Source organism: Micromys minutus (assembly GCF_963924665.1).
Source record: "Micromys minutus genome assembly, chromosome: 11".
NCBI lineage: Eukaryota > Metazoa > Chordata > Mammalia > Rodentia > Muridae > Micromys > Micromys minutus.
The window spans coordinates 17329148-17357111 of NC_137980.1; the positions used below are offsets into that span (position 1 = coordinate 17329148).

Consider the following 27964-nt stretch of genomic DNA (forward strand, 5'->3'; position numbering starts at 1 on the left):
GGCACCCATGGGATACCTGCTCCAGGCAAGGCTCTTGGGGGGGGGGGAGGAACAACCAGCAAGAAGTAACAAAGACCAACAGCGCAGTGGGCCGCTCTGTGAACAAGGCTAAGTCTCTAACAGGGAGCAATTAGAAGGGATCAGTCAATACGGCCATGTTTGCAGAGAAAACAGGGAAATACTGGAGATTTCATCTGAGTCCGTCTAACAAAATGAAAACCCAGGGATGACAAATATGTATAGAAGAGATTATAGTCTAGTTAGAGGAATACAGTCAAACTCATTTGGAAAGAAAAATCTAAACTGTGGTTAAAAAAAAAAAAGTCACAAAGTTTTAGTATGCATGTTATCATTTTAAAAAAGATGGTCTGTGTTGTAGAGATCGCCAACTAGAGACCAAGCCAAACACCTGCACTTGATTTAGTTTGTTTTGTTTCATTTGAGACAGGGCCTCACTATGTGGCTCTATCTGGTCTGGAACTCAATGTTTATACCAGGCTGGCTTTGATTTCATATAGAGCAGCCTGTCTCTGCCTTCTGAGCTCAGGAGTTAAAGGTGTGTACCATCATGCCTGGCCCTGTACTTAATTTAAGGAGGAAAAAGAGAAATTAGGACAGCAGTTCAGTGAGGAGATATCAGATCTGAATTAAACATGAATTCTTCCACCTCACATTCAGAGAGGGGTTTGGGTGGAGGGTGATAGGAAACCAGAGAGACAGGGGTGGGAGGGGTTACGAGAGTCCTGTGGAAATCCTGGAGGCCAGCCCCAGAGACTGAGAGGCAATGGATTCAAGTTGGTAAGAGGAGGCCACAGAGTCCAGCTAAGAGGAGGAGAGAGGGGACATCTTAGACCATGGGGGCAGAGCACAGAACAGTGCGATGAGGGTGAGTGGAAATTCCGATTCTGCTGTGGTTGGTATAAGGTCTTAGGGATGCAGGGTGCAAAGGCTGCAGGGGTGGACCCGATGACAAGGGAGGGGCTCACATTTCTTCAGCAAGCAGATGGCTCAGTGGAGGGACATAGGAAAAGATCCATGTGAGACTCAGGAGAATTCCAACAGAAAGAGGAAGAAGAAAGAGACTCCAGGAGGTGAGTGCTGAGAATTGGTACAGCCAAGACTTCCACCAGGCCAGGAGCAGAGCCTCTCGGGGAGATGGGCCACTGACACGCCAAAAGCTACTAGGTGAGGGAAAGCCGTCAAAGGAGCAGTGGAGCTCAGAGCTCAGTGAGGGAAGAGTTGGTGCAGAGAACAAGTTTCAGTGTGGATGAAGTTGCCAGCCAAGATGACCGGAGAAGTAGATGTATTTAGAGTTAGGATCAGCAAGAGGCTTTCTCATTAGCCGAAGGGGATACTTTCAGATAAGATGGGTTTAGTGTTGGGAAAATGTGGAGAGGCATGGAACAACTTCTTTTCTGAGCATTTTCTTCTTGAACTATGGATGTCTGCTCATTGACACAAGATGCTAATGATTGACATTGAGCCTGAAGATGACATCAAAGAAGGATGCTCTCTGTAAGTTTATAACATGATATTGGGGCCTTCAGTGTTCATCATGAAAGAACATATTACTATGTTACTTAATTTAGGGTCTTAATTACGGTCCCACCCAAATCAAGAAAGACCACAGTTTATATGTCATTGTGGTCGACACTGGGAACAGCTTTTCACGTTAGAAGCTCGTAACTGTGTCATCAGTGTAGGGGTCACCCAGACTTTAACTAAGTACCTTCAGTTTTGCGGTTTCCTCTTTTTTCTTTTTGGCTTCCCAGAGTTCTTTCTGGTACTCCTGTGAGAGGCTGTCATCCACACAAGTCAGCATCGCATTGGGGTTTCTTAGTGTTATAATGGTTTGCTTGGCCACGCCCTTCTCAATAGCCTCGTTAATGGCAATGACTGCAGCGTGCACTGAAAGGAGAGGAGAGGAGACATCTTTTCAATCAGCCAGAGACGCGGACAACATCGACACCCCATGAACTCAAGCAGCTTGACTGTCTCTCCTCTAGCTTCCAAGGAGGTAGAAGGGACCGTGGGTGTGGGGAGAGAGCTCAGCTGGGCAAAGTGCTTGCTGGATTCCTAGCATGATGTAAGAAGCCAGGCATGGGGTGTGTGCTTGCAATCCCAACACTGGGGAGGTGGACACAGGTGGGTCCCCAGAGTTAGCTGGCTCACCTAGCCTAGCCTAAATATCTAGCCTCGGGTCTCAGTAAAAAAGACCTTGTCCTCAATAATACGGACAGTTCCTGAGCAGTAATTGGCTTGCACATACAATGCACTTATGTGCATGTATACATTTGTACACACAGCACAGCAAAAGAGAGCCCCCGGGCAAATTGTGGAACACCTGCTGATCTCTCTGCAAGCTTGTCCTCGGTCTTCATCCCAGCATCTGTGACGTAATCCCTATCTATCTGTCAGGCACTGAGATGGAGCAGGTGTTACGTCATCCATTAGGGCAGAGAGTCAGCCCTTGCTTCCTGAACAGGGCAACACAGCCCAACAGAACACAAGTGGGTTCTAAAAGATATCTATAAGTTAGCTTTCAGTATTGAAAGAGTCACAGCAGAATACACCCTGGCACAGCAAGTAGAGAAATGTCTTGCGGGGCGATTATTACTCCCGAAACCTTCACATTGCATGCATACAAGTTTAAAGTCCAAAGCCAAACAAATACCCTTTTATAATACTAGGAACAAAAATGTCAGGGTCCGTGGTGTTGACTGTGCTCCTGCAAATGTGAACATTCCTGAAACGTGCTGGACTTCCTGCAAGACACATGGCAGTCATAGCCTCATAAGGGGACACTGTAGAAGAAGGGGCAAGGATTCTCTGCCCAGGGAAAGTGGCACCAGATGGAAAGCATCCCCTCAGCAGTATGGGCGAACTAAGCCTTTGCTCCAACAGGTTAAACCTGTGCTAAGGTTGGAGCTTGTAAACCCAGCTGCAGATCTTAGCGGATGCTGCCTAGAAGAGACGTGGGTATTTTAACCTTGGAAGTGATGAGAAGGAACCAAGTGATCCAGTTCTAGGCGGATTTTGTTATGAAGACAGCAAAATCTTAAAGTTACGTATATTTACTTCATTTGGTTACAGTTGGTTTGGGGGGTGTAAGTCAGAACCATCATCATCACCACCATCACCACCACCAACACTACCAACCAATACCACCCACCACCAAAATCCAAAAGAAGCAAAACCATTAGGGTTTTTTTTTTTTTTTTTTTTTAAGTATCCTGTTTTTCATCACTAGAATCAGCAAATGCATATGGGCAAGTGGCAGGCCCATGGCAAGCATGGACATGGGACGGGCTTACGTGCAGCTTCATCGACGGACAGTTCATTGGCCAGGATGCCGCCGATTTTGCTGAAGGCTGGCATCTGGATTCCGTACTTCTCCAGCTCTTTCCTCATGTTACTGATCTCCTCCTCTGAAGGGATAACAGAGAGCGAAAATCAAACCAAGCCCTCAGAGGCGAAGGCGAGAAGGAGATCCTCTTCCGTAGGAAGGTGGGCCCATTTCCAAACCACCTCTGCTTGAGTCTTCCATGCCTTAAGCCCGGAGGAAGGGATCCAGGTCGGTACAAGCAAGACAGGCCAGTGGGGTGATTAGTGTTCATTGTCAGTTTGGTAGACCCCGGAGTCTCCCCGGGGGGGTGGGGGGGGATGGGCATCTGCCTATGGGAAATGCTCTTGATGACAGTAGTCTAAGAGGGAAGATCTGCTCACCCTTCTGACAGAGATCCCAAATTGGATCAATAAATAAAGGGAACGGGGTGGGGGCACCATGCATTCGCCCACCTTCTCTCTGACTATGACTAGTTTCTTCACTCTCCCGGTGTCCTGACTACACCACCACAATAGACTGACCCTTGTGCCATGAGCTAAAACCCCTTCTCCTGAGTTACTGTCATCAGGGTATTTTCTCACAGCCCCGGAAAGAAAACCAAGATGGCAGGTTTTCCCTTGTTGGTATAGAGCAGTGGTTCTCAGCCTGTGGGTTGCAACCCAGTTGGAGGTCTAAGGATCCTTGCACAGGGGTCACATATGAGATATCCTGCCTATCAGATATTTACATTAAGACTCATAACAGTAGCGAAATTGCAGTTATAAAGTAGCAATGAAGATTATTTTGTGGTTGGGGATCAGCCCAGCATGAGGAACTGTATTAATGGGTCTTGATTAGGAAGGTTGACAACTGCTGGTCTAGAGGAAGGAGGGAACCAGTAAAATCAAAGGGCAAAAGGCATCTGCCTGTTTTCTTATCACCGGATTACAGAGGGGATGAAGAGAGAGAGGACAAAAGAAGTACCTGTGAAATCCACTTTTCCCAGCAAATCCTGGATCTGGGGCGCAATCCCCAGTTTAAATAGATACAAACTGAAAGACAAAACATAAAGCCATCAGAGCCTTAATTATCCTAAGTCCCACAGCGTACATACAAGTAAAGCTTTCAACTGAGAAGGATCTAAGAGAGCTCTCATAGTGTAAAGTGCCTCACAAACACCAGGGCTAACTCTCAGCAACACCCCAAATACTGGTGTTCAGCAGCACAGGGGGTCTTCCCATCATTCATGTCTAAGAAGAATAAAACCATAGCTAGTGGGCTGGAGAGATGGCTCAGTGGATTAGAACACTGGCTGTTTTTCGAGAGGACCCAGGTTCGATTCCCTGCACCCACTAGGCAGCTTACAACCATCTGTCCCAAGGGATATGATGACCTCTGGCCTCCAGAGGCACCACAAGCCTATGGGCCACAGAGATAGGGAGACAAAACACTCATGCACACATAAAATTAAAATAAAGGTTAAGATCAAAATAATGAAAAGACAGCTAATATTAAACAGCAGGCAATAGATACAATTTCTATGGATATTCCCTAACTGGTTCTCATTTGTCTGAAAGAACAGTTTGACTTGGAGCTTTTTTATATTCACCTAAACATATGTTTCATATTTCTGAACCAATAGACCAAAAAATTATCATGGATGGCTTGACATTAAAAATACCAGTTATGGTGTACACGTATTGCTAAGTAGAAGACACAGGCTACAGAGTAAATGTTTAAAAGTAAACCATTTAGGTAATTTATGAAGGCATCCACTACCCTACTCATAACCTGACAAAAAGTGTAAAAGCTGCCATGTGAATTCTATCAAAGAGATGAGTATGTGCTGCCTCTACTCAATTCTAGTCCCAGCCAGTTTCTGTTGCAGAGTTCTTCTGACCTCCCCAACCCTGAGGTTAGTTCAGGGCATCATTCAAAGAAACCCTGTTTTCACTTTCTTATTCATTTGGTAGGTTTAATATCCATGAAACTTTAGTTAGAAGTAAAAAAAAATTATATAAGAATATACATGGGAAATAATCTGAGAGTGGTTTTGATGACTTGAACATTTTAATATGAATATTCCCAATGTTGTGTTTAAGGGATTCATAAAATCCAATAACTTTCAAATAAAGAAATTAAAGCTTTATCAAAGGTAATGAAAGTTCTTAAATGTAGGTTTATTTGACATAACCAACTTGCACTGAAACTGATTTCTTTGATTTTAATTTCCATAAAGTAAATCTATATTAGTAGATGCCAGCAGCTAAAAATGAAAGATTGATGGTTAAAATATGACAAGACAATCACCACCCACCCAGGTGGGTACAGTCAGGTATATGTGCAGAACCAGCTGAATCAGGACTGAGACCAGGAGGTATGAGACCAGCTGAGACAACAGAGTGTAACCCCACCATGGAAAAAGGAAAGAGAGAGGGAGAGGAGAGGGAAGGATGGAAGGAAGAAAGGGAGGGAGGAAGGAGGGTGGGAGAGAAAAACAGAAGGAAGGAGCTAAGGGAATTATCATTCAGAGCTAAAAATTAAATTTCATAAAATTCTGTTTGATGTAGTTTTTCTACTTATCTATACTACAAACTCACATATTTTTCTAGAATATGGACATACTTTAACTTTAGCAGTTCTAAGCATTTAGATGGTCACTAATTATGTGAATATGTAGGAGGCTTCATACACACACACACACACACACACACACACACACATGTGGATACATATATCTCTGTAGATACATGTTAACTAAATCCCTCTAAATAAAATGCCAAGATAGAAAAGGTAAACATTTTCAATATATTTTGCCAAACTCTGTCTTAAAAAGGCATTGCACTGTTGGATGTTGGTGCACAGCCGTAGTTCTACATTACTCAGAGATGGAAGAGGTTGGATCTCAAGATCAAGATCAAGGTCACCTTGGCCAGTTTGGGCTACATGAGGGAACTTGTGTCTCAAGAAAAAAAAAAAGGATGGAAAAGATTATATTCATTTGTCCTCTGTGATTAAAAGTTTTTTCTAAAAATCATTTTCTGGCCAAGAATATAGCTTACGTGTGGAGAACTTGTCCAATAAGTATAAAACCCTGGGTTTAATCCCCAGCCCTAAACAAACAAATCAACTCCTAGAGCACCCCCCACAAATAAAATCCCTTTTCATTTCTGTAGGAGAATTTGAACTTGGTTTGATTTTCTAGCTGTGTTCCCTGGAAGCCAAAGTCTACCATGAACCCTGTAACAAAACATCATTGCTTAGGACTGTGGTTCTCAACCTGGGGTTGAACAGCCCCTTCTCTGGGGGAGGCACATATCAGATATTCGATGTGATCACTATTCCTGGTTGTCAACTTGATTACACTGGGAATAAACTACAATCCAGAAATGGAGGGCACACCTATGATCCAGATCTTGGGACTGGGAGACACATGTTTCTGACCTGGATCTTGACATGGAGGACCTGAGGCATAGTGGCCAGGTAAAGCTTAGGCCCAGGCAAGGTAGCACATGCCGTTAATCCCAGGAGACTGATGCAAGCAGATCTCTGAGTTCAAGGTCAGCCTTCGACAAAGCAAGTTTTAGATCCAGGCGTGGTGGTGCACACCTTTAATCTGGGCCACACCTTCTGTTAGAGACCCACTAAGGACATTGGAAGAGGAAGATTTACTCTTCTTCAACTGCTTGCACTTACTCACCAGCACATCTGTTGAGACCTACTTCTACTGAAGACCAGCTGAAACACCTACCCTCAGGGGACTGAGCAACTACTAGATTCTTGGACTGCCCATTGTCAAGTTAGTTGCTCTACAGACTGAAAGTTATTACAATAAAGTCCCTTAATATATAGATATTCCATAAGTTCTGTGGCTCTAAGACATCCTACATATCAGATATTTACATAACAATTCATAACAACAGCAAAATCCCATTATTAAGTAGCAATAAAAATAGTTGTATGGTTGAGGGTCACTACAACATGAGGAACTGTATTAAAGGGTCACAGTATTAGGAAGGTTGAGAACCACTGGCTTAGGAGAAAAATAAGTTGTGCAGTTGTAAGTTGACTTGGAAAAATCAGTAAATACCCAACAGGCACAAATGTCTGCACTTCCCTGAGCTTAGTGGCCTTTACAACTAGTGTGTTTCCTGCATAGAACTGGGAACCAAGGTATTGTTCTAGCTGCCGGCCCTTGGTGGGTGTGCTCCATTAGGGAGTCTCTCTTCACCTGGTGAACCAAACAACAGCTTCTCAGAGCTGTAGGGAGAGCTGTGGCTACACATGCTTCTGGGGAGGAGCGGGAGTCTGAGGCTACCCAGCCAGCACCTTAACCTCCCAGCCTTCACATCTTCTCTAGGAATTGCATCTGATACAGAGTATAGCAACTGTATGATGCTGACTAGTCACCTCAGATGGGCACAGCTCACCCTGCCAGCTGTCTGTCGAATACCAGTTTCCTTATCTCTGTATTTCAGAGTATTATCAATGAAGACTTTCCAGGGGCTGAAGAGGTTCAAGGCCCCAGGTTCAAGCCCCAGCACTGTGCCATTATTAAAAATAATAAGGGAGAAAGAGTATATGGTGGTTTGAATAGGAAAGGCCCCCATCATCTCTTGTGTCTGAGTGGCTTATAGGAAGTGACACTATTAGGAGGTGTAGCCTTGTTGGAGGAAGTGTGTCACTGGAGTGGAGCTCTGATGTCTCCCATGTTCAAGCTACACCCAGTGTGGCAAACAATATCCTTCTGCTGCCTCTGGATCAAGATGTAGAACTCTGTTTTCCTTCAGCACCATGTCTGCCTGCACACTGCCATGCTTCCTACCATGAGGATAATGGATAAACCTCTGAGACTGTAAGTCAGCTCTCGTGAAATGTTTTCTTTTGTAAGAGTTGCCTTGGTCATGGTATCTCTTCTTAGTAATGAAACCCTAATTAAGAGACAGAGGGGAGGAAGGGGTGAAGATGCAAACGAGTGGGAGGGGAGAGGAGGGAGAGGAGGAGGAGGAGAAGACAGGAAGAAAAGATTCCCAGTGAGAGCGATGCCATGTTAAGTCTGCCTTTCTGTTTGTCGGTGGTGAGGATAAATTGCCTTTTAGAGAAATACTGCTCGTTTAGGGTTTTTCTAGGAAATGCCTATTAATAAATGTCTTTATTTTAAGGATTCTGGGGAAAGGATTATTGACCTTTCTCTCATTTCCTCCTTTTTCCTTCAAAGCCATACCAAAGAACAAACAACAGATGGTAGGTGACGTTTATTATATGGTAATTTTCAATTTAGTGCCAAATTCGGATCTTCATCTTACGGGGAAGAGAACATTCAACTGTGAATTTTTTTTTTCTTTCTGCTGTGGAGAGTCATGTATTTGTAGTTTGGAGCCAGGAAGGCAGGACACATGCCTTAGCTTAAAGTTTACATTTTAAGAGATTATCAAGGATCAAAACCCATTTGTATTCAACTGTGCTGAAGGTCACTCCAAACAAGGTCAGGAGGAGACTGTGGTGACATTTAGAAAGCCATACTGTTTTATGAAGCATTTCTTAATTCACTATTGCCTGGGGAAAGGATACAGTTCTAAAAGGGAACCCTTGGGCCATGATATGTTTAGGGTAGAGCCCTTGCCTAGCATACACCAAACCCTGGTTCCCTTCCCAGCACTGCAAAAGGAAGGTTCCTGCATAAAAGGGAACCCCTATCACATGGTAAAATAGAAATGCCAGCCCCTCCCTTTCTCCCTGGGGACTTCAAAATTAGGCAGAACTGGAAAGATCTGCCACAGTTTCTAAGACAGGTAAGCAAATAAGAAATGGGGAAAAGTAAAAAAAAAAAAAAAAAAAAAAAATCTTGGTTGGTTGTCACCTCAGTTTTGTTCAGAGTACTGGTTTCTTACACCTCTTTCTACAAATTCAAGTTACATCTCCTAAGAAAACTGAAAGGAAGCTAGTGAGAAAAACGAGAAAGAATGACAGCCAAACATAAGTAGGAGATGCAGAATATCGAATGACATTTTCTGTCTCTCCCAAGTATATGGCATGCGGTCTCTTTAAGGCATGGTACCATGTAAATACTCTATTAGTTTAATTTTAAAGCTACATTCTCATACCAAAACCTCAGCTAACTAGTAACCCTTCCCCTTAATAGAGGTGCTAAGATGGCCTAGACTTTAATTCTGAGCCTTTATTTCTGTATTTTGCCTTAAAAGTTCAGGTGACAAATTTTACTAGTTTCTTTCTGGCATAAAATTTTATTTTCGCCTTTGTTCTGCTATGTTAGGTGCCTGAAAAATAATTTCTGGAATCTCATAAATTCACCGAGTCTTCAATGGCTTCATATAGTCATTTATCTTATTGATTCTGGTAAATCTCTCTCAACTCAAGCCTAATGTTTTCCTCACAGGGGCATTTTTCCCCCCTTAAATATCTGGTATCTTTTGATTTGGAGTTTTCATTAGTATTTAGGTCTTGTGGTTAATCCACTGTGGACGTGGCATCGGGGACTCTGTGGGGAGCAAGGGAACTGATGCAGGTGGGTGTTAGCATCTGCTCTCGCTGACATCTGTCTCCCTTGGTGGCAGCTGCTGTTGTGAGATAGATCTAGGGTCATGTACGTGGCCCAGGTCGGTCTTCAATTCAGTCATCAGACAAGGTCTCCCAGGTGCTTGGATTGCAGGTATGTGCACCATGTTTGGCCTGCCCGTCCGTCTCCGAGCCCTTAGCTGTTCTGGGCACGGCATGCTCTCCTGCCGCCATCATTTGCCCCTCTTAGACCAGAGCCTGAGGCTCAATCTGTCCAGGCTGATCAGCCCATGCTTCGAACCTCTGCACTGGTTTACCTGCCTGGAACCAAGCCTGTGACGGCCTCCAGCCAGGCCATGTCCCCTGTTGTTGCTGGTTGTTGCCTGACCCATCTTCTTTCTCAGTCCTGTCACATTCCTTTGCTTTTGGGGAGGAGCTGTCTACATCTTTGACCACTGAGTGACATCTCTGAATTTATTTTAAACACACACACACACACATTTGAATTATGGTCTTAAGTAGGTCATGTACAGGAAACCCCAGCTGCTGTGAATTCATGAGTATGGCAGGACTGTCCTGCCAGAAAACTTCATTTTAAAGCTCTCTGCCCATTTTCTGATCTTTACATTCCCTCTCTTTTTCTCCTCAGTGTTCCCTGAGCATTGTGGTGGAACTGAATAGGAGGGGATCTCTTCTCTCTCCTTCCCCTTCCCTCCCTCTCCCTTTTATTTTTTTGATATGGCCACCAATAGACTTTTGATATTACAGTGGATAGGTCCACACTCATATAGGCAGCACTAACTGGACTTAGTAGGATATGGATACACACACACACACACACACACACACACACACACATACACACACACATACACACACACATACACACACACACACTAATATATATATATATAGTTATATATACCAATATACATAATACGCTATGTAATATACTAATATATACAATTATATACTATATACTAATACATATACACAATTATATTATATATACCTGGTTATGTATTATAATACATAGTATATAATTTATACTATATATATATCTGCTCCCACATTCTTCCTAACATGTTCCCCTGCCAACACAAAACAAAACAGTGATACAAAGACACAAAATTGGGGGCATTTTAATAGTATACATGCATGAACTTCTGACCAGTAAAGACAAAATTTTAAATTACTATTTTATTCATTTGTCAGATGTAAAAAAGCTGTGCTAAGTGATCCAGGTGCAGCTATTTTTATATTCCATCCTGTTTATTAACTCGTTTAATTGCTACTTAATTGAATGTGTCTTCTGTATATTCTGCTTTTATGTATATTATATGTATGTAATTACAGCTGGTTTGGATTTCACAGACACCGCTTTCATTTGGCACAGCGGCAAGTACATGCATCGGCTGTCCCACCTGTCCAGGAGGCATGGACTTCGCGATCTCACAAGCAGAGGCCGACCTATGGCTCCAAGCCAGTCCTTGTCACATGGACATGGAACATGAATGGAAAGCCTCATGCTAAAGGAATGTGGTGATTTTTCACATTCGTGATAAAGAAAGTAGGCGCAATCTCCAATATGCCTCCACCACGCAGGGAAAAAGGGACAAATTTCAGTGTATAAATATTCTGATTAACTTAGGACCCACCACCAGGTGGAGCTGGGAAATTGGCTTGCTGAGTGGGGAAGTCTGCTTTTAAATAAAAACCTGATGGAATAGGTAGAAAACTCACTTGCATATGGCCTCTCAAACATCATATCCAGAGAATTAGGAATATTGTATTTAGTTTCAACTTTCTACATTTATCATCCCTGGCATTGAAATTTTATGTTAGTTTTTAAAAAGATCACTTCTTCCACTGTGGGAGTTTCCTACTCAGTCTCTGAGTGACAGATCTTCGAAGCAGATTAGTACGAAGGGGAAACATCTACCTAAAAGCTGTATTTATCTATTACTCTCATGCTGAAAAGAATCATCCATCAAAAAGCCTCTTTCCCGGGCATTTTAAGTCCAGTGAGGACAACTCCTCCCTGACATTCATAGGCAACTGAGACTTCGTATTAAAAACCCAAATCCATTGAACAAGTGTTGCTTGGGGCTGGATCTCCGAACTGAACTTGCTATGCACCGTTCACCAACTAACATCTAACGTAGCATGCCAGGAGCATTTCTGAGGAAGCTGTGTCATTAGTGTTACCAACACTGCCCAATATCTAAGAGAACACTCTGGGTAGAGTTGGAAGCCTCTTATCCCATGAAAAGGTAAGCCACACACACTTGGGTTGCTAATATAGGCCTGCATAGAAGGGCCACCCAGAGCGAACTAATTCTCACGAGCCCATAGGGTACAGCTAACTAACTCTCACGAGCCCATAGGGTACAGCTAACTAACTCTCACGAGCCCATAGGGTACAGCTAACTAACTCTCACGAGCCCATAGGGTACAGCTAACTAACTCTCACTAGCCCATAGGGTACAGCTAACTAACTCTCACTAGCCCATAGGGTACAGCTAACTAACTCTCACGAGCCCATAGGGTACTAGTTATATAAATAACATCAGCTGAAGTCTGGGAAGTGAAAATGGAAGTTACAGAATACTTTTAGTTTTTAAATGTATCACTACCTTTACTAAATTCATTAAAGATTTCGTGGGGGGGGGGGGTGAAACAACAACCTAGAAGGCAGGATGGGCCTGGGTCCACTCCCTAGATTCTGCATTGTATGGCAAATGTATGGACATTTGTAAACCAGAGCCCCGTGGCAGGGGATGGGTTTGAGGTGAGTTTGCAGTGTATTGAATAGTTAGACTTAAATAACTTCCAGGGTTCCTCCAGTTTTCACGTCCCAGCATTTTTCCCTTTAAATATTTCTGCGCTGAAGTAAGTGCAAGTCTGACACCATCTTATAAAATGTTGGCCCAAAGCAAAGGAACCCAGAGGTAGTCCTTCCATATGCAAATTCGTTTAGGTAAACTTCCGGAGAAGTTAGAAAAGATGAATTTCTAAAGGACTTTAAGCTTCAACTGATGGAAAACTATACTCAGGAGAAAAGGATAAAAACATCTGGTTGTGTCCATAATACAGGTCTTTTTCTAAGAAGCCCAGGGCAGCATTATGAAGACTGCTGTATGATCAACAGAGTATAACACACAGTGTACAAACGGGAAGTCATTAGAGATAAACAGCTTATGCACAACGCCGCTTGACTTTTTCAAAGGAGAATTATTAAAGCCGAGGTACTTTGCTCTTTCTCTGTGTATGGAGTATTGGTAAGTACGTGTTTTAATACTACAGAAAATAACAAAGGTCAGGAACTCTGAACTAGCCAGGAAGTTTCCCCAAAGTAAAGGGAGTGTCCCAAGGTAAGGACAGACTGCCGAGGACAGGCTAAGACAGCAGGAAAGGAAATCCAAGAGCAGTGACAGAGAGGCCAGGAGCCAGATCTGAGGAGGCGGTTCTGCAACAGCAGGAAGAACACTCAGTTGTCCATCTCTTGTCTCCTAGGAGAGGGAAACCTCTAGAAAGTCCAACTACAGTTTTAAGAAGATGAAAAAGGCGCACATATGCTTCTAGTACTGTTAACAGGTCAGACCAATATGTCACCGCGACAGGTCAATGTGCTGTACAACACCAGCCAAGAGAAACTAAGGTAGGGTAACAGGGAGGGGTAGCCAGTAAAGAAAACTCTACCTGGAAGCCACAGATCTAAAGAAAATGGTGCTGACTTAGGAACCAAGTAAAATTTAACTTGATGCTGTGGGCCTGAGCTTTCTTTGAGACAAGAGCCCAAACAGATAGACATGTTCAGGCAAGGACCAGGTCAGATACTAGACTTCTAGGTGTGCCCTTTGGTTTCTGGTGGTGTTAAACTCGTGCTGTCCCAGGTCAGGTGTCGTGACAGGACAGCAGTGTCAGGGCAGGTGGCTTTATTGCGTGAACAGTGAATGCAAGAGATACAGGAAGCGGGAGGGTTCCCAGCTGGCTGCCGTGGTGAGTGTAGAAACCGGACAGGGCACTGCTTCTGCTCTTAAAGGGTATGAAGGCAATCACACTGTTTAAATCATCCCAACATATTCAATCCTATAACTGTTTAAACATTTAACAGTTGCTGGATGTCACTTGTTATGTCTTTATAAACAGAGCAGCATTGACACTATTTTTCTGTGCACATAACATGGCCTCCAGATATTAAAAAAAAAAGTGTAGTAACTCAGCTAGGTTTTCAGAACGGTGTTTTTTGCATAGGCTTTAGAACATTTCTAAAGAAGCCACATAAGGAAAACACGCCCCATGCAGATTTTAAATCCAAAGTCTCCAAAATAGTAACTGTGGTTTTTGCGTGATTTTTCGACATCGAGTGCTTTAGCGCTTTTAAAAACATTCTTTCTACATTTTCCAGTCTTCTTTCACCCACAATGAGAATATGCTCATTTTAATAGGAAAAAAAAAAAAGGATAAATATTTCCTTGGAAAAAGAGGAGGCCACCCACCAAGAAGGCAAGTCCCTCTCCGTTAGGCGGAGTTTGAGACCGCCAAGCTAAGCTGGTAAAGGGGTCAGTGGTGACAGGCAGTGACGCTGGGATCAGGTACCGGACAAAGAGGGAAGGGACAGGCGGGGGAAGAAAGCAAGGACAGAAACCCATGGGTGGTGGGTTGTGAACTCCACGTCAGACTCCTGACAAGTTTGGTAGGTCAATCAGCCCATGGGCCAGTCCAGAAGAAAGTCAGGGTCTGAGAAGCCAAGCTCCCCGAAGCCACCTTCCCTCTTGGCTCCGGAGTTATAATCAAAACCTCTGACCTGCCTAATTCTCTACCAGGTAAGGACAACTCTGCACTCCAGCTGTGCTACAGCTGTTGCAGCCAGGATAACACATCGGAGTGAGAGCAAACGGTACTCGTTAAATCAAGGGTGCCTTAAAGGTGCTCCCCAGCCCCCTTCCATTGTGCCTTGCATTACAGAGTATCAGCTTCCTGGGAGTGTCTGACAGCCTCCTAAACCACTGCAGCGGAGAGCTGTATATAAGAGCTGGACACCCTTGGGATTTCTCCCTTCCTGAGAGGCAGCCGCAGAGTGCACGTGAGGACGGAGAATAGGGAAGGAGAGTTGTCCATGGTATGCATAATGCAGCATGTCTCCTCTCCAGGGAGTCAAAAAGGCACGAGGGCTTCCATCAAGAGTAACTGATAAAGATCCAGGACCATGACATCGTTGTCTGTACATGCATGAGGTCCTGTTCTTTGATTTAGAGCCGATCAAGCCATTCTTCCTTCAATTATGGTAAATGCACATCTGTGAACCCCTATGCCACTCGATGTAGCTTCTTAGGAGCAAAGACTTCACCTGAGAGGAACTTAGAATGTCATCTCTTTGTAAGCTGGAGAACATATGGCCCAGGTGTCTATTTCAGCAAATCGACTGAAGCTCACACGCAGTGTGCCCGGGGAGCCTGCTGTAGATCTGGAGATCGTTGGAGCCTTCGAGCGTAATGAGGGCTCGCTTAGCAGGTCACAAAGGCAGTACTAATGCATAGCATTAAGTGACCGCCCAGAGCTCTGACAAGAACTCCCTGAGGACCGCTGAGCAACACATTCAAAAAAATACCTCAGAAGAAACACACACGGAGCTTTGAGAAAACTTTTTGGGCCAGCCAGTGGTAGCTCTCACTTTTAATTCCAGCACATAGGAGGCAGAGGCAAGCAGATCTCTGTGAGTTCAAATCCAGCCTGGTCTATAGAAGTCAGTCACTGTGGGACCTTGTCACAAAAAAAAAAAAAAAAAAAAAAAAAAACAAAAAAACAAAAAAACCCCCAAAAAACCAAACTTCATTTTCATAACATCACCAAAGGAAGCCCTATTGATACACTGGCCCTTAGGATACATGGGAAGAGACAGGAGCAAACCCGGAAGCTCCTCACCTCTAGTACCTCCTACAGAAATGACACCTTATTTCATTTATTTACTTTTAGATAAGTTATAACAGCAAAAACCTTAGTTAGGCCCGGCCTGGTGGCATGCCCGTAGTCTCAGTTCGTGGGGAGGCTGAGGCGGGAGGATGGAGAGTTTGAGGCCAGCCTGAGCTGCACAGTATATGACACTCTCTTCAAAAGATGGCCTAGCAGGAAAAGGCACTAGCCACCAAGCCTGAAAATGTGGTGGAAGAAGACAGCCAACTTTTCTGCACACTGCTCTGGAGCTTTTGCTTGTGTGCAGTGGCACACATGTACCTAAAAGTGTGTGAGTGCACACACAAGAATACACAAATATATGTAAAGAAGAAAAGAAAGAGCCAGGAGTCCACCATTTGGTCTATATCATATCCCAAAGCTGACTTAAAAAGAAAGAAAAAAAAAAAAAAGCTGGCTGGGTGGTGGGGTTGGGGGTTGAATTCTATGACATAATCAAAGTTTTCTCTAGGAGACCAGCTTTGTAATGAATCATTATGAAGACTTTTTCCTCTGCAGGAGAAAAAAACGCCAGGAAGAAGTTAACATAAACCCCAAGACAGAGGGTTCTGCCAGGAAAATGACTTCCAGCGATACAAACACAAGGCAGATGTTGTGAAGGAATGTAAAACTTCATCACACATGAAATCTCTCAAGCTTCACCTGCAGCACAAGGCAACAGCCACAGCTGGGGTCCCCAACGGCTGCCATCTGAAAGTCCCAGTTTTCCCAGGCCCATTAAAAAAAAAAGAAAAAGAAAAATCTGTGCATTAGCAGGGGTTTCAAGACTTATCCAAAGCAAAATCAGTACGTCTCGATCAAATTTAAAACAACTTTTGTGTTTCTTTTTAATTCTTAGAGTGTAAATTCTATTGAGTGGGAAGTTGGAAGAAATAACGCGGGTTACGTTTTCTTATTGGCGGTTCAGTTGGAACTGCTGAGACTTTGATGAGTCATCAGAACAATCACAGCGCACGGGTTTTGCTCACTGATGCTTTTACTTACACCCCTGTCCTGTGCATCCCAACTCACATCCAGCAGCACATTTCTGATGGGTCTTCACAATCTCCATTTTCATCCTCTCCATATTGTATTTAGGTCTTCTATTAATTTCTCTGAGTTTTTATACTGAACAATATTAGAACTGTCACAAGTGTGTCCACGTCCAAGGGTGGCTTTGTGCAGCAATTATTTTAAATTCTGTACCAACAAATTTAAGACGGAACCTGATTTCTAAGGCTCTTGGGTCTTTTAAAGGGAAACGGAAGTTTAAAATCTGCTTGCGTTGTCCCCACCTTAGCGCGTGAATGCAATAGATCATCCTTGGTATGTTTTTCCGATCGTAGACATCCGTTGTTTCTGGATAAAATATCTGGAAAACAAAAAAAGACAGTGTGTTTAATGTTCCTCACTTCTCTCCCCAACCAGATCTGGGCTGTCTAGGTTAGTCTGCTTACATGCCACCCCATAACTTACAGAGCAATCCAAGTATATAAACCCTTGCCTGGTGGGTGGCTCGCCCCCTAGTGGCCAGTCTCACAGAGGGTGGGGCTCACAACCAGCCCTTTCTAGAAGGCTGGGTGGTATTTTCACGCATGTGACCTGTGAGCCCGGGGAAGGAGATCTTTTAATGACCACTTTATTAAAAACCTGAATATTTATATATAATTCATGAACATTTATGCAGAAACTTTCTGCTTAAAAGTACACTAAGTCTGAAGGAAAAATGCCCATACTCCATGTTTCAGACCGTTACTATTAGCACCCTGATATGTGCTTGCTGCTTTTTTCTCTCTCTGTATATATTTTTTCCCTCTGATTAAAAAAAAAAAAACAAAAAAACAAAAAAAACCCGTTATGCTTGTGAAAACCAGTGTGTGCATAGCATAAACCTGCTGAAAGGACTTATTAAAGCTGAATATTTTCCATACCTTATATTATTTTATGCACACATAATTTCTGATGAATACTAATGATTCTCTCATATTTCTGAACCATTAATTCAGCTGAACCATTCCCCATGGCTGAACATTTATTTGGCTCTCAGCTCTCTCCCTGTCGTTGATGTGAACACCTATATTTTCAGAACATCTGACTCTTCTCCTGGATGGCCATCTAGACATGGATTTACCAGACCAGACAGTTTGGATATCAGCACTTTTACATCCACACTGCTTTTTCCCCAAGTTTGGAGCTAAAACCTTGATAAGAAACAGATTTCAGAGTGAGGCACTGAACTTTTATTTCTGAGCAAGGGGGAAAAAAGTTAACAATTGGGCTTGAAGGCTCTGATATTAAGATAAGCACATCATCATCACTTGCCTTCAGTAAATATTTTATACAACTTGACATTAAGACGAAAATTAAGTCATGTACCACATGGCAGTACTTTGAAACTCAAATGCAATTTTTCCACTGGACATCAGGGGGAACAAAAAGAGACGAGTGTTTTTCAAGGGAACAATGTACTGGTATAGTTGCTGTGTGTGTAAAAAAAAAAAAAAAAAAAAAAAAAAAAAAATCTGCAGCCTGGGAAGTCTCAATGCCCTTTCCAGCTGTCTCCTAACATGTTTGCTGAGACAAGGGCTTCAGACTCACAAGACTGTTTGGGTTTAAAGTTCTAACAACTAAGGCTCTTGCTTCACACTTCACTGTATTGACAGCCAACTCTTCTCCTGGCCCCTTTCTTCACACAAGAACCTTCTACGTTTAGATTTCTCCTGGGAAGTCATTACGGAACTGCCTTCCTGCACCAGAGGGTTGGAATCAACTTCTAGGACAGCAGACTGTCACGCGCCGCTCCGTGTCTCTAGCCCTTCACGTGAAGCTGAGTGTGGGATGGGCACTAAATATTGATAAATGAAGGCGTTTGTGAAGGTTCAAACAAGACTTTCACATGTCATGAAACTGTCCTCATCAGATGTTCCTTCACCAAGAAAATTTCCACTTGAAGTTTTCTGTTGATTTTTTTTTTTTTTAATCACCCAGTCTCTCACTTAGCACTTGATAAGTCAAAACTAGTAAAACTAGTTCATTTTAAGTGGCAACTAGTGTTCAGAAGGGGGCAGCATTTAATGTTTTGGGGCACTCCTTTGAATGGAAGTGGCAGGGCAAATTAAACATTGAGAATTTTGAGGAAGATGAGGTGGATATAAAAGGAGCATTAGAGCAAAGACACTGAAACCATGCCACCGTGTGGATGGAGAGAACCCAATCGGTGACCTCTGAAAGAGCAGCCAGTGTTTTCGACTGCTAAACCATCTCTTCAGGCCCTGCTATACTGGCATTTTTTTTGAGAACCAAACCCAGAGCCTTACATATTAACCTTACATATTACCTCTGAGCTGTGTTCCCAGCCTCCATGGGTAATATTTTTACCAGCAAGCCTGGTTCAATAGTAAAGTAATAACATGGGCACTTATAGGCCAGCTTTCCCTCTGTCCCCCCTGTCTTCAAGATGACATCTTATAAATCATGTCCTTAAAGTAGCTGCACATACTGTGCAATCCAAAGGACTGAGCCTTGATCTCAAGGACAGCAAACCAACCCTAAAAGGTGGCTCACCATATGATTCCAACAATATTAAAAAAAATCACAAAAATAGCAATGATGGAGAGCATTTAGTGATTGCCAGGGACAACCTGGGGGAGGGATGTAAGGTAAAAGTCCACTTCCCGGTGGCGACTGCCACTGTCTGGATAGCAGTAGGAGGCACACAAATCCCTTCTGGGCTAAAGCGCAGGCCCAGAGCAATACAAGTGCAATCTTGCCAACAAATGCATGTGAGGAAAAGAGAAGTTGATATTCACAAGCTGATGGCAACATGGCTGGTAGCTCCTGCAGTAGCCTCATGTGATAACCCCACTCTTCAGGAGCTGAGGCAGGGGGATTCCACAAGTTTGAGGCCAACCTGGGATATATAGTGAATTCCAGGGCAGCCTTGGTTACATAGAGACTCTGCCATTTAAAACAAAACAAAACAAAAAAAAAAAAAAAAAAAAAAAAAAAAAAAAAATAGAAAAAGAGAAAAGAAAAAAGAAACCAAATATCGCACATAAAACACTCGATTTCTACCTAATATGGTACCACAGTTGTGAAAATGTCAGTGCAGGGGAAGCTGGGTGATGGATATGCAGAATGGATACACAGAGGCAAACTATTTTTGAAAGTTCCCGTGATCCTATAATCCTTTAGAAAAGAAGTCGTCCTACAATTTCCATCAAATGTAATTTCCTCATTTCCCCTTATGCCTATTTCTTCTCTCTTAGAATTTACCAAGTGCTGAATGCTTGCTGATTGAATTTTTATTTGGTAGCTCTATTTTAGGAGTAAGAGCTACAAGCCTCTAACCTTTCAGATTTAAAGTGATACCATGATTTATGATAATAATTATAAAAATAAAAATGTGGGCCAAGGAGATGGCTCAGCAGGAACGAACACCCAATCCGCAAGCCCGGTGACCAGGAGTCTGGTCCCCAGAAGCCACATAAAAAGCCAGATGATGTGGAATGCCTCTGTTATCCCAGCCCTCTGATGGTGAGGTGGGAAGCGGAGACAGGAAAATTGCCTGGAAGTTCACCAGCCAGCTAGCCTGGGATACACAGAGAAGACAAGCAGCCTTGCTTCAACAGGCTGGGAGGTGGGGACTGACTCCTGAAAGTGATTCTTTGGCCTCCACACACCCTGGCCCATCTGTGTCTGCAGGTGTGGACACATAAGATAGATTTAAAAAGTCAAATTACGATAGTCTACAGAAAGTGTACCCAAAGGAGCCAGCCACCTGAAATTAACTATCAGCTGAAGCGGGTTCTGACCTTGCTTCATTCAGACACACTGCGCCCTCTACTTCATTGTGAATTCCTGCTGCTTGTGTTTCCCGATGAGCCTTTCCATACATCAAACCTGCAGAGCCATGGCTCAGGCTGACAAATCAGTCTCAAAGTGAGGCGTGTGCCTTGCACTGACGTTTTGTCTTCCCCGGTGAGCACGTGCCATGTGAAAGCTTACCTTGGGCAGCCCGATGGCTTCCATAGCTCTCAACCACTGCACAGTGTTATCCGTGTGTCGAAAATGAAGGCCAGATTTCTAAAACGGTAGGAGGGAGACAAGAAGGGAGATGAGATCGCACAGAAATCGAGTCATTTGCAACACATGTGCTCATGACCAGAATGCGATTCAGCTGTGCTTCTTCAAGAACAGCCATGGATAGTCATACAAAACGAATCCAGACACGCCAGAGAGACTGGACAGTATTTCAGTAACACCCTCGATATCTGTGATGGGCTCTGTGCTGGCCTCTATCCTTCACATTTCAAGGTAATTCTGAACTTGGATTTCAAACGCCACAGGATGTCTACCCACACACCTCAGGATGTTTTGTGAAACATGCATGCACAAGTTCATGCTTGCAAGGCATAAGATCTTTGTAATTATGGCCGAGAAGTCTAGCAATTGCAGGTAACCTAGATGGAATTTAAAAATTGTGATTATTAGTTCCTTCCTTCCCTCCCTCCCATCCTCTTACCCTCTCACCCTTCCTTCCTCTCTTCCTCCCTCCCTTCTTCCCTCCCTCCTTCCTTCTTTTTGAGATTAGGTCCTACTATGTTGCCCTGGTGTGCCTAAAACTTACTATGTAGCCTAGGATGGCCTCAAACTTGGGACCTTCCACTATCCTCTGCTTCCTGAGTGTTATAATTGCAGGTGTGCAACACCATGACCCAGATCTACACAGGAATTTTTTAAAAAGCTAAATGCCTGTTTGCCTGTCTGTCTGTTTTCATCATGGATGTCTATAATATAAAGACATGAAGAGGAAAACACAAGCCATTCTATAATTCAGGGCTAATTTCAGTATACATTAGTAACATTTTAATAATTATCCTGGATTTGTACAAGGATTAAATATTCAGCAGAAATGCCATAAGACCTTTTTTTAACATGGTAAAAACAGTCTTTCATTTCTACTTCCAGCCCCAACCAGACTGCCGCTTTATGAAGTTATATCAAGTAATGAGCCACAAAGAGCCTTAAACTAGCTTGCATTTTTCATTTAGTGCATAATAGAACATACTCTATTTCACATTAATTTGAAATGAGTATGCACAAAAGTAAATATTGCAAGTTTCATTATATCATTAACACCCAATGAAGGATAATCACATTCAACAAGACTGGCTCATCTTGCCTTCCGTGAGCTTCCAAAACTGAATAGTTTATAAAATCAAAGGTGTTCTCATTGCTGTTAGAAATTACAAAGCATAAGCAAATTAATATTCAGCGAATGCTTAATAAAAGTCACTAGTCTTGATTGCACAATGTGTTTCAAGTACTTTGTGTAAATTATTCCTAATTTTCAAAATACCTTTCAGCATAATTGCTAGTTCTACTTGTTAAATATGGGAAAAGGCGGGTCAAGAAAAGAAAATGATTTTTCTAAAGTTAAGTGGCTCTAAGAAGCTGGGATCTATACATGACAGGGTCTCTAAAACTTTCTGAGTGCTGCCCCCCCTGGGAGGGGGAACGTGGAGTCTAATGATTGGTTGTTCAGAAGGAGAAAATCAGTTAGGTGTTATAAAACTAGCTGGGATCAGCACGGAGTGGGGGAAGGGAAGAAAAAAGATAAGTTAGATAGGAAAGATGGAGGCTATAGCAAGTCTGTTCTATTGGTGACCAGGGCATAGCATCTGTTTATAATGCAGCAGCATCGGTGTTTGCAGAATTCCAGCCATCCTTAGATAAGAGCGGTCTGGCTGTGGGAGAACAAGACAAACACCCCGAGTCTGAATGAAGGTGTGGATGCCGGCCACCTTCACACAACCTAACTAAAAGGTGCCTCATGCGTCCTGAGTGTTGTTTTCTTTTCTTCTTCCAGTGAGCTAATTAAACAACTTTGCTGAGTTCTGGCAACAGTGGTTCGGGGCTTCACCAATCCCAAATCACATCGTGAAAAAAGTCATTTCTATGTTTCTAGTGGTCTTGTTAGGTAAGTAATCTCAGAAAAGACAAAAGTCCTACTGTGCCTTCCTTCCTCAGCCTTAAAAACAAACAAACAAACAAACAAAACAACAACAACAACAAAAAACTATTCAGAGCTATTCTGAGCTGTGGAGATCATAGTGAGAAGAGAAAGGTATAGCTGAAAATGCAGAGCCATGACAACCAGGACACGCCCTGCTAGGCTGGAAACTTTCATTCCCATGTAAGGTCAGGAAAAGGTCTCTGCTTCATATACTGGGACTGACTGAAAGGGTGGGTGTTTCTATAGAACCCCAACAGAGTTCAGTTCCTTGTCTCAAATATCTGAGATACAATGACGTCTGAACCTGGACTTCTGTATTCACTTGTTTAAGAACTATGCTTCTGTCTCAGTCTGTGGACCTGTTTCAACTAGCATGAAAGCTGGTTTTCTAAATGAGCTCAAAATAATCTCCACTGTAGTTCTTTTGGGAATCTTTAAAAAAAAATCAGTCCTACATATTAATATGTGATGAAGTGACATGACTATTTTTAACCAAGGACGCTTCTGTCTAGCTAACGTGCTTTTATTTCATGTAGAACAATATATTCTTTCTTCTAATTTCATATTACAGGTATGTGCACATTTCCTATTACTGAGCTGTTTCCCTGCCAGGAAATGAAGTTTGTCCTTTTTCAATTACATAGATGAAAACTCATGCAAGTTTTCTTTGGATCTAACTTCTTGAGTATTAGAACCAGATTACTTTGGATCTACAAAATAGTCCAGAACTGTAACAATTATCCCACAATGTTTGCTTTATAGATGAGGACACAGAGGGTACGGGTGTGTATGATACCCCAAATGCCATTCATGTTGAACGTAACAGGTTAAGGCTCTGTGATGGAGAGCTTTGTCAATTTACCACATTCTTTAATTACCAAGTAAGAAGCTTAATGAGAGAATTATCTAGATTATATTAGTTGGCCCAATAGGCATGTCTCTTTGATTAGGTTGATAGATTCAGGAAGTCCTGGTCCACTGTGGGAAGTGCCATTCCCTAGGCTTGTGTCCTAGAGAGTGGAAAATATGAGCTAAATAGCTGGCATGAAAGTCTTTGTTTCCTTCTGTTCTTGACTGTGATGTGATTAGCTGACTTAATTTCCTGACACTTTGATTACCCTGCTATGCCGGACTGTAACCTGGTGTTGTGAACTTAAATAAACCATTTCTTCCCTGGGTTGCTTTTTGTTGGGGTAGATTATCACATTAACAGAAGTTGTTAAAATAGAGCCCTGATTCTAAATCTGGACACTGGTCATGCTGCTGCTGATGGTGGCTAAGGCTTAGCATGGCCCTCAGGGAACACACTCAGTTATTCAGATTTTTACCCACAGCCACTGCCTGGGTCTTTCACTAAGTCCTCTCTCAAAATGGTCTTCCCACACTCTTTCCTGACCATGCATGGATAAGGTGATAGTTAACACTGACTCTCAATGGGACAAGATTTAGAATCACCAAGGAGACAAATCTCTGGGCATCTTTGAGTTTCTACACTGGGTTAATTGAGATGGAAAGACCCATTCTAAATATTATCCTATGGCTGAAGGACTCAGGTCGAATAAAAAGGCAAACACATTGGGTGGCACAGAAGTTTTCTTTTCCTCCTTCCTTAAGGCAGACATGGTGTTACCTGCCATCTGCTGCGTCTACCGCCGTGACTTCCCCACCATGATAGGCTGCCCCCTCCACTGGGAGCCCAAATAAAGCCTTTCTTAAGCTCTAGTTTAAAAGGTATTTTGTGGCTAAGACAAGAAAAATATAGCTTTCTTCTCATTCTTTCTAATCTCAGAGTAAAACTTCCAACAAAGAAGTTGAGTTCCTACTCATTGCCATTTGCCCACTGTGGTGACTGTGTCTTCTGGACATAAGTACCACAACTGTCACAAATTACAGCTGCATAGTGACAGTGTATCCAGCCACAGGTACCATGGCACGAGAACTGCTCTGCTAGCTTCACCTAGTACAGGGCACAGGCAGGTGCCGCTGAGTGTCGCACAGAAATGAACTGTACAACATACAGATGGAATGTCCCTTATCAGATGTCCCTGGCATCGAAAATGTTTCAGACTTCAAAGTTTTCCAAACCTTGGAAATATTTGCTTAGATGTTATCAATTGACAATCTCTAATCTAAGACCAAACGACTCGGATGTTGGTCTAAACCCCTTTTGTTCTCAGAGTTTTGGACTTGAGACCATTTCATAGTTTAGATTTTTCAGATGGGGATATTAACCTGCCCATGAGTCTCTTGTAGAACAACTTTACCTTCTTTTCCCGCATTATCACATTTATGCCAATGCCGTAAAAATGCCATTTTACACCAGTCTATTCGAGCAGTGGTTTTCAAACTTTACTACAACACAAGCCTCTCCTATAGAATCTCCTCAGCAAACCAAGAGATGGCGCTCAACTCAGCAGTGAGGGGCAAGAGTTTAGTTTGTGTACAAACTCATCAGGTGGCCCTGCAGTAGGCCCTCAGAGGAGGCAGAAGGTTACACAGTAAGCACCTTGACTGAGTTCCAAGGTGTAGTGGCTTGAGTAAGAAATGCCCCCTCCCCCCCACTTAGGCTCAGGCATTTCAATACTTGGTCCCCTGGTGGTGGGACTGTTTGGGAGGTTTCAATGGTGGGGCCTTGCTGAAGGAGTATTGCTGGCAATGAGTGTTAAGAGTAAATGCACCGACATTTCTTGTTTGCTTTCTCTGCTTCATGCTTAGCATTCAGGATGTATGCTTTCAGCTTCCTGTTCCGTCTGTCAAGTCTAATGGTTGTCACCATGCCTCTACCCTACCATCATGGACTCTTTTCCCTCTGGAGTCATAAGCCAAAATAAACCTTCTCTTCTATAAGACGCCTTGGTTACGGTGTATTTTCATAGCAACAGAATAGTGACTGAAAAATTGGCTCCTGATAATGAGCTGTTGCCTGACCATGTTGCTCTTGGGAGGAATGTGGAAGGCTTCAGAACTAGACTAAAAGAGAAGACTAATGCTTCAAGTAAGGCTTGACAGGTTGTCGTAGTAGGAACCTGAAAGTTTGTGCTGAGAGCAAAGTAGACTGTAGAGACCTGGCTCAAGAGTTTACAGAGGGAGGCAAAGATTTTTTTAAAAAGCTGAGCTAGAGGCCCAGGCTGGCTAGTTTTTATGTCAACTTGACACAAGCAAGAGTCAGTTTTGTAAGAGGGAGTCTCAGTTGAGAGAGAGAAAAAAAAAAAGCTCCCATCAGGTTGGCCCATGGGAAACGCTTGTATATATTTTCTTGTTGATAATTTTTCTTGAGAGGGAGGGACCACCTCATGTTGGTGGTGCTATTCCTGGATAGGATGGTGGTCCTGGGTACTAAAAGAAAGCAAGCTGAGCAATACATGAGGAGCAAGCCAGTAAGCGGCACACGGCCATGGTCTATGTTCAGCTCCCACTTCCATGTTTCTGCCCTGACTGCCTTTGATGGTGGATCGAGATCTGTGATTTGCAAGCTAAAACAAACCCTCTCCTTCCCAAGTTGCTTTTGGTCATGATGTTTCATCACAGTCACAGAAACTCTAAGACAATCCCATTCCTTTAATAGTTTGGCAAAGAATCTTGCTGTGTTCTGCCCGTGCCCTAGGAACTTGCCTGAGGCTAAAGAATAATGGACCAGTTTCTTTGACAGAGGAAATTCCAAAGCAACGCAGTGTTGAATCTGTGGTGCGGTTATTATGAATCACTCTTATGCAAGTCTACAGTGAAAACAAGCAGATACAAAGAAATATAAAATGTGCAGTCTGAAGAGAAACAGAGTATGCCAGGAAACTCAATTATTGTGGTTATGACTTGTGCTTAAAGAGACCAGATCTTCATCAGAAAGTAGAGCCCTGTGCTGAAAAAAAGGGAGGAATACTCTCAAGGCAAGACCTCATATATCTAAACTTTCAGCTTGTGAAACTGCCTAAGGTATTTTCTGCTCCTAGAAAACAACTGCCAAAAAAAAAAATAAATAAATAAATAAAATAAAAGCTCAGATGCTAATGTTCTATTCAGATGATGCTGGTTGCAGGGGTATAAAGAATGCAAGAGTGAAGAGGCTGTGGTTTCTTCCTCTGCAGTTGTGTTAGAGAGCTGCTGAGGACAAGAAGCATGTGGCAAGGAGCACCTGACTGGAGACTCCAAAAGGCCATTGCAGGAAGCTATAGAAATGAAGAAGCCCTGGTTACAGGGGAGACCCCCAAATTGTTAGAGATGGTAGATGTGGTATGTCTGCCAAGGAAAGCACAAAGGGAGTGGAGTAACCCTAAAACAAAGATGCTGGTTGTGGATAGCAAAGCAGGAGGAGAGGATCACCTAAGCCTTCTAAAATTAAAGTCCCAAACATGGGAAACAGTATTTGGTTTTTGCCCTTCTGGGCTTTGGTCTTGCTTTTGTTCAATATTTCTGCACCAATCCATCATTTCTCCCCTTTGGAATGACAGTGTATGTTCTGTGCCATTGTATGTTGGAAGTATGTAATTTGCCTTTTGATCATATAGGGGGTTACAATGAAGAAATTGCCTGAGTCTCAGAAGAGAGTTTAAAACAGTGCTCAGTCTGTGAAATACTAGGGCTACTTTTAAGGTTAAAATAAATGCATTTTGCATTCTTATATAACTATGAAAGTATGTGGAGCAGAGAGTAGAATGCAATTGTTTGAATAAGAAATGTCCCCCATAGGCTCAAGCATTTGAACACTTGGTATTATTTGGGAAGATTAGGGGGTTGGAGAAAGTATGTCACTGGGGTGGGCTCTGAGAGTAGAAAGCCTTGCTATTTCTAGTTTGTTCTTTCTGCTTGACTTCCAATATGTCTGCTCTCAGTTTTCTGTGCCTGCTGCTGTGCCCAGTGCTTGCTGCCACGGCTCTGCTGTGTCGTCATGAACTCTCACCTCTGGACCCCTAAGCCAAATAAACTGTCTCTCCTTTAAGTTGTCACGATATGGTGTTTTATCACAACAACAGAAAAGCGGCTACTACACAAGGAAAGCTCACAGACACAAGGAAGGTTTCTGGCTTCCTTGAAGTTGACCTGTAGTCCTTCATCTATTGCGGCCAAGCTCTGCGCTATTCACTGTGGACCGAGCACAGAACAATCTTCAAAAACTTAGTTTGCATTTATTTGTGTGTGCATGTGCAGATATGTGC

At 43.0% G+C, this 27964-nt stretch overlaps 1 protein-coding gene across 1 annotated transcript in view; it reads right to left on the reverse strand.

Annotated features, from left to right (window-relative positions):
• Window positions 1-27964, reverse strand: part of IQGAP2 (IQ motif containing GTPase activating protein 2) — a 251374-nt gene that overhangs the window by 101413 nt on the left and 121997 nt on the right. The window contains exons 4-8 of the mRNA XM_080925723.1: window positions 20804-20881; window positions 17092-17168; window positions 4310-4377; window positions 3315-3428; window positions 1730-1908 (exon numbers count right to left, since the gene is read on the reverse strand). Coding sequence (XP_080781849.1) covers window positions 1730-1908; window positions 3315-3428; window positions 4310-4377; window positions 17092-17168; window positions 20804-20881 — 516 coding nt within the window. The remainder of the gene's footprint in view (window positions 1-1729; window positions 1909-3314; window positions 3429-4309; window positions 4378-17091; window positions 17169-20803; window positions 20882-27964) is intronic.